Here is a 7,500-nt window from a genome sequence, read left to right on the forward strand (position 1 = left end):
GGGGGGGGGGTTTCCATACCTGTAAGGAGACTAAAATTTAAACCTTCAAATAATTCTAACAGTGAACAATTTGTGCATATGTCATATAAGGATGGTGGGACAATTATGATGCCAGGTAATTCTGCAGATCTGCACAATGGGGCATGAGTAGTACCTACAAATGGAAGGCCTCCAAGAAAAATAAGGAAGCAGTGCCATTTCCCCCTAAACTTGAAATGAACATATGGCCTTCACAGTGTAACCAATGCTGTACCTATTACTGCCTTAGGAACCCGTTATTACTAGTTTTTTCATTGCACACTATATATATTAACAGAGATAAAAAAAAAATACCTCACAAATTGAATTAAATAACTATACTTATAAGCACCTTTTTGAAAGATGTACACTGTTTTTAAAATAAATTTGTTTTTAATAGAACGTGTTTTTATTAACACAATACATATGTTACAACAGATAAAAAACAAACTTGAATTCTGTAGAAAATGTTTTCCTAAAAGGAAATTATAGTAAATGTTACAAAAAATATAAAAACAACAGCTATGCTTTGTGCAGCGCCAAGGCTTCCTCCAGACTTGTAAGTTTTGACTCAGTGGCCACAAATATTGCCTCTACATGACGCCCTGTAAAAAGAGATTAAGTAAATTCAGAGACCAGTAACATTATACACAGGTAATGCTTGCCGGTGGGAATTCTGTCTAATTCATACTGTACATACAGATCTCATTAAGGAAGGGGTGCTTCTGGTCACTGTTCACCACTTGCCTTTGTGTGTGCATTAGGAATAAAGTTAAAGCAACAGCATGCAGTTATGGCAAGAGTGCTTTCGTTGCCAGGACTATTATCCCACTGTTGCAGTAGGCCATGGTCAATATAGCAGTAAAGGAGTAATGCATTCATATAGTGTGTAGTGCAGGATGTGGCGGGATGTTTTCTTATCTCTACACAGGTAAATACTGTTAAGTTTCCTGTTCTGTACATGCTGAATAATCTGCATTCGTTCATCATAGAATCATAGAGTTGGAAGAGACTGCACGGGCCATCCAGTCCAACCCCCTGCCATGCAGGAAATCCAAATCAAAGCATCCCCGACAGATGGCCATCCAGCCTCCGTGTGAAGACCTCCAAGGAGAGAGATTCCACTACACTCCGAGGAAGTGTGTTCCACTGTCGAAAAGCCCTTACTGTAAGAAAGTTCCTCCTAATGTTGAGGTGGAATCTCTTTTCTGGCAGCTTGCATCCATTGCTCCAGGTCCTAGTCTCTGGAGCAGCAGAAAACGAGCTTGCTCCCTCCTCAATATGACATCCCTTCAAATATTTAAACAGGGCTATCATATCACCTCTTAACCTTCTCTTCTCCAGGCTAAACATCCCCAGCTCCCTGAGTCGTTCTTCATAGGGCATGGTTTCCAGACCCTTCACCATTTTTGTCGCCCTCCTTTGGACACGCTCCAGTTTCTCAATGTCCTTTTTGAATTGTTTTGCCCAGAACTGGACACAATATTCCAGGTGGGGCCTGACCAAAGCAGAATACAGTGACATTATTACTTCTCTTGATCTAGACACTATACTTTTATTGATGCAGCCTAAAATTGCATTGGCCTTTTTAGCTGCCGCATCACACTGTTGAGTCATGTTCAACTTGTGGTCCACTTGGACTCCCAGATCCCTTTCACATGTAGTTTCATTCAGCCAGGTGTCCTCCATAATCCTATATCTGTGCATTTCATTTTTCTGCCCTAAGTGCAGTACCTTACATTTCTCTGTGTTGAAGTTCATTTTGTTAGCTTTGGCCCAGCTTTCTAGTCTATTCAGGTCATTTTGAATGTTCATCCTGTCCTCTGGAGTATTAACTATTCCTCCTAATTTGGTGTCATCTGCAAATTTGATAAGTATGCTCCCAATTCTGTCATCCAGGTCACTGATAAAGATGTTGAATAGCACTGGGCCCAGGACAGAGCCCTGTGGGACTCCACTGGTCACTTCTCTCCAGGATGAAAAAGAGCCATTGTTGAGCACCCTTTGGGTTCGGCCAGTCAACCAATTACAAATCCATGTAACAGTTACTTTGTCTAGCCCACATTTTACAAGCTTGTTTGCAAGAATGTCATGGGAAGCTTTGTCAAAGGCCTTACTGAAATCAAGATAAACTATATCTACAGCATTCCCTTCATCTAACAAGCTGGTAATTTTATCAAAGAAAGAGATCAGATTTGTCTGGCATGATTTGTTTCTCTGAAACCCATGTTGACTTTTTGTGATTATGGCATTGCCTTCTAGATGTTCACAGACTCTCTGTTTAATGATCTGCTCCAGAATCTTTCCTGGTTTTGATGTCAGACTGACTGGATGATAATTGTTGGGATCCTCTTTCTTCCCCTTTTTGAAGATGGGGACAACGTTTGCCCTCCTCCAGTCTGCTGGGACTTCTCCTGTTCTCCAGGAGTTCTCAAAGACTATTATTGCCAATGGCTCCGATATTACATTTGCCAGTTCTTTTAATACCCTTGGATGTAGTTCATCTGGTCCTGGAGACTTAAATTCATTTAGATTAACAAGGTATTCCTCTACTATCTCTTTACTTATTCTGTGCTGAAATTCCCCTATTCTGTCCTCTGCTCCATTATCCTCAGGTTGAGCATCCTTTGCCTTTTCTGAGAAGACTGAAGCAAAGAAGGTCTTGAGTAATTCTGCCTTTTCTCTGTCTTCTGTTAGCATTTTGCCATCTTCTCCACGCAGTGGCCCTTCCATTTCCTTCTTCTTCCTTTTGGTGCAGACATAACCATAAAAGCCCTTTTTGTTGTTCTTAACCTTCTCTAGCAAGCCTGAGTTCATTCTGCGCTTTAGCTTTTCTGACTTTACCCCTACACATGCCTGCTATTTGTTTGAATTCCTCTTTGGTGATTTCCCCCTTTTTTCATTTCTTATACATGTTCCATTTAAAACTTAGCTCAGTTGAAAGTTCCTTAGTCATCCATCCTGGTTTCTTGAGACACCTCCCATTTTCAGCAGAGGTATGACTGGGACTGATGCCACTGATGCTAGGACTGATGCCAACGCATTGCCTTTTGAAGAGGGGAACTGAACAGTTATCCTGTTAAAATCTGATCACACCTACATATGGGACAGGGAATCATTGGCCATGTGTCCCTCCAACTTGATGTACAGTACAGTGTGATATATATAGCCAACCTATTTAATGTGGGTGGGGAAAGAATTTGTCATCCCACACGGCTGAGAGAGTGTTAGCCCAAAAAGGACGGTGCTCTTCATAATGTTACAATGTGGTCTTACCATGGGCTTCATCCACCTCTCCTGAAGCATCTTCCTCTCCCCTGGCCTCCGCTTCAGACGACTCTGAGGAAGGTTCCCAGGTACAGAAACCCCAGCCTCTAATGCCTTATATCTGCTTGAGTTCCTAAACATCCTAGCATTGTGATTTGTCCCACTCTAACCCATTTCTGCATCCACAAAGCATCCACTGTGGTCACAAGTGCCTTGAAGGAGAATGGAGTAACCATTTTTCCTGCTAATGAACGGTCTTCCTTGATGTGCTGGAGAGATAATTACACTCTGGCATTCATCCACAGCTCCAATCACCTGCGGGATGCGCAGCTCCTCAAAGCCTGCCATCACCTACAGGAATACAGCAAAATAACATGGCATTTATGTTTTTGATAAGAATGCAGAACATTCACGAACAGATTAACAGCAATCAAACATACATACTTTTTATGGTCCCAATGGAAAGCAGTCTTCCATAACAGCAGCATCTCCATGGCAAGAACCACTTGCACAAATATGTTGGAAATTATAGAGCGCCCAACTTTGAACTGGGAAGCTACTATAGCATAGGAGCATTGGTGCACAAGCAGCCACAGAGTGATGGCGACCCGTTACTCCACTGGAACGGCTTGATGCATACAAGTGTCCTGTTTAACAATCTCTGGCCAAAGAGCTTCAACCAGCATCATAAGAATTCTTCTTGGCATGCGGAAGTACACCTTCCACTTCATGTCTGACCAAACAGATGACACTATACGGCCCCAGAATTCAACATTGGTAGTGTACTGCAGTGGAGGGTACTGTCCAAGAACCATCTTCTTTGCACAGGTAAACACTGCTGTACAGTTTCCAATACTGTCGCATTATTGCATTAAGAACACAGGAGAATGTTTGGGTGGCACCCTGACATCACCTCCTCCATCTCTCATGGCTCTTCTTTCTCAGTCAGCCTATTTCCCCAGAAGGAAAGAAAACCACTCTTTCTCTAATAGGGACTGAGCAGTATTTCAGAGACAAGCTGGAAAGGGCTGCCTCTTTACTGGTAACTGCAGCTGCAGGGTTAATTTACTTATTCAAAATGTAAAGAATTCTGAATTTGCAAAATGAGGTCTAGCAGATATGAACAAGAATCAAACTACACCAACTGTGCGTACTAGATGGCTGTGTGCAAATTTTAGCTGTACATGTTTGCCTTCGGTTCTGTGGCTGTCAGTCAGTTTTAAAATGTTTGCTGCCTGACATCAAGGACAAAATAGCCTCTCTCCCTTCCTCTACTCTGTGCACAGAAGCCAACTGGACCGGCTGCTGAACCTGATTTCTCCCTCGGTTCTTGGACAGTGCCCACCACTACACTGAAGCGGGTTGGCACACACATCTCAGATGAAAGGAGACTCATGGCGAATAGGGTATTGTCACTGGCACCTTCAACTTTTGTCACCTGGGGCAGTTGTTTCACTTTGGCCCTAATGGACAGTAACACTGCCTTTGAAATGGGGAATTCATCAGTGCCCAGCACCAACTCAGCAGCCTAGCAATGCTCTTGCCACTCATTCCACTGAGCATTTTCTGCTTCTACAGACATCCAGGAAAGTGGGGTTACTCTGATGGAAACCTCCTTCCCATCTTATCATGCCCAGAGAGCTTGTTCCAAGTCCTAAACGATAGCCATCTCCATAGTGATGGAGATGATCACCATAATGCTGTTTGCAAGAGCATACTGTAGTCCAGAACCAACGTGTTACAGTGGTTAGAAAGTCATACAGCATGTGGTAGATTCAAATTCTCTACTCAGCCCTGATGCTCATTGGTTGGTCTTGGGCCAGTTCTCTTCCAGATATGGTTGCCATATTCCAGCACCTCACAGTTTCAAATTATAGTAATTTGCATTGAATAATGCAAATTATGCAGGGGCGTCACTGTCACAACTGTTGTCATTGCATTCAGTGATATACAGGAATTACAATTTATAGGTCACGTTAGAACAAAAAACATTACTAAGGATTCTGTATGGTGTAGCATGGGAGAATGGTGTGTGTGTGTGTGTGCGTGGCACCATAACTTATTGCACGGGGTGGCACCAACTCTAGCGATGCCACTGGTAGGGTTTCATCTCTCCCAACATTTCAAAGATGAAAACTGGAACACATGTGGCAAAGTAACAGAAGATGGCAAAAATTATTAATTTACAACCAGAACGTTACCTATTGAACAAGGCAGACAGTACTGAAAAAACTGGGGAGAAGGAATCTGGAAAATAATCCTTTATATGATTACAGATGCAAAAATTGTATATGCCCCAAAATGGAAATCTCAAGACCTCTCTGCAGATAGCAGATAAGATGGAAATGGACAGACTGACATAACTGGCTGAAAGGTAAGTCCATAGAAAAAATAGATAAAGGATGGAATGCTGTTAAAATATTTTGGAAGGAAAAGTGGACAAGCTTAAAGAGAATAGCATAAAGAAAGATTAATAGCTAGACGGATGAAAATATAAGGAAAGACTGAGAGAGACTGAGAAAGAGATACTAAGGAAATTAACATCAGGGGAAGCATGCTTCACACTCGGAGGGAAACTCAGGTAGAGAGGCCAGGTAGGTTGGGTCAAGTGGAGCATGAGTTCACAGTGGTGCTGGTGGCACCAGGGAAGATGCTCAGCTCCCTTCCCTACACATGAGAAGAACGAGATAAAATGGAGGCAGTCACTGGAGAGGAAAGGATTCAGAAGGAAACTCACGCAGGGTGGCTGTTTCCCTTCTGCCTCCACGGCTCCTCGCCTGAGTTTCCTTCCAGTGCAGTTGTGTGGCTGGGAGTGTGGTGAGAGCATAGTCCTAGTCATACCTCTGCTGAGCTCTTAAAATCCTGGTAGAAACTATGATGCAGACAAAAAAAACCAACAGAGAAAAGCCTGGAGCCATTTCACACAATATAGTTGTAGCATTATGACGACGTTTTAACAGCCATGGCAACTTCCTATGGAACCCTGGGTTTTGTAGTTTAGTGAAGCATTGGAGCTCTCTGGCTGAGGATCCTAAATGCCCCTCCCTAAACTGCAAATCTCAGGATCCCATTGGATGTTGTTATGGCAGTGAGTGGAATCAGAGCACAATAAGTGAGTGCAAAATGTCCCTTTGAGGGCCCATTGAGAGATTTATAGTATGAAACAGAGCATGAATTGCAAGTATGAATTATTCATATGATTGTTAGAAGAGGACTTGGAGATGGAGATTTTACCTGGATTCCACTGAGGCAATTTTGAATAGTCAATATTTCCTGCAATAAAGACAAAGAAGTCAATGTCATTGCAAGGAAGGACTGTGGTTTGGCTGGAGGTGCCTAATGCTCAGCTCAGGGAACGTTACATAGAAGAAAATGGAGGAGGACATCAAAAGGTTATCTCTTGAGGAGGTTAACATTTTCAGTTTGATAATAACACTATAAATGAATAAACATTTTGTCATAACCTTGTGCCTTTTTCTTAACTTTTTTTTAAAGCACTTCCTTTTTTCCTCTGTAAAAGAATTCAGTTAATACCAGTTTCTTTTCCATCCCTACTCACAAATGGCAGGTTCCTCAACCACAAAGATACTTCCTTTTCCCATTATTAAAAACAGAAGCTCCTATGGCTGTGGTAGGAATATCATTATTGCATATATACTATTGAGGTGGGGAAATGGAGGTTCTGGATAGGGGAGAATATAGAGCATACTTTGTCCTTACCAAATGGTTCACAAGCCACAGCACACTCTCTGTAAGATGCAAAATTGTTTTCATTGCCTCTGCAACCACTATATATGAAGGGCCTACATCTCTGGTTCTTGTAATCATAATAATAGCGAGGCAACTTAGATCTGCACCATCCTATTCTTCGTCTGAGTCTGCATTTTGGAGCTGTATCTAGGGGGGTGGGGGGAGGGGGGTGAAAGAAAAAAGCCAGACTGTTCACAAATAGCATCTCTTCTTCTGACACATAAGTGCTCATGATGTGTGAAAACGTTACATCACTGTGCAGGGACAGACCATATTGTGGTTTTCTTTCTGTGTCCATTATTCACATGTAAATGGGAGAGAGAGGTGAGGGGAGCAATCCCTTAGGATAAAATTAGCTATACATTGCTAAAGTAACATTAAAGAAAACCTACCAGTGATTCTTTTATTGGCCAACCAAAATGAACAATATACTTGTTGCAAGCTTTCGGAGCTCCATGGACTTCT

General features: G+C 42.3%; 1 protein-coding gene across 1 annotated transcript in view; it reads right to left on the reverse strand.

Moving 5' to 3' along the window:
• The window catches only part of LOC121934859 (actinia tenebrosa protease inhibitors-like), an 18,877-nt gene that overhangs the window by 3,353 nt on the left and 8,024 nt on the right, over positions 1-7,500 (reverse strand). The window contains exons 5-6 of the mRNA XM_042475757.1: positions 7,006-7,182; positions 6,520-6,558 (exon numbers count right to left, since the gene is read on the reverse strand). Of these exons, the coding sequence (XP_042331691.1) occupies positions 6,520-6,558; positions 7,006-7,182 (216 nt within the window). The remainder of the gene's footprint in view (positions 1-6,519; positions 6,559-7,005; positions 7,183-7,500) is intronic.

The sequence above is a fragment of the Sceloporus undulatus genome, chromosome 6, assembly GCF_019175285.1.
Source record: "Sceloporus undulatus isolate JIND9_A2432 ecotype Alabama chromosome 6, SceUnd_v1.1, whole genome shotgun sequence".
Lineage (NCBI taxonomy): Eukaryota > Metazoa > Chordata > Lepidosauria > Squamata > Phrynosomatidae > Sceloporus > Sceloporus undulatus.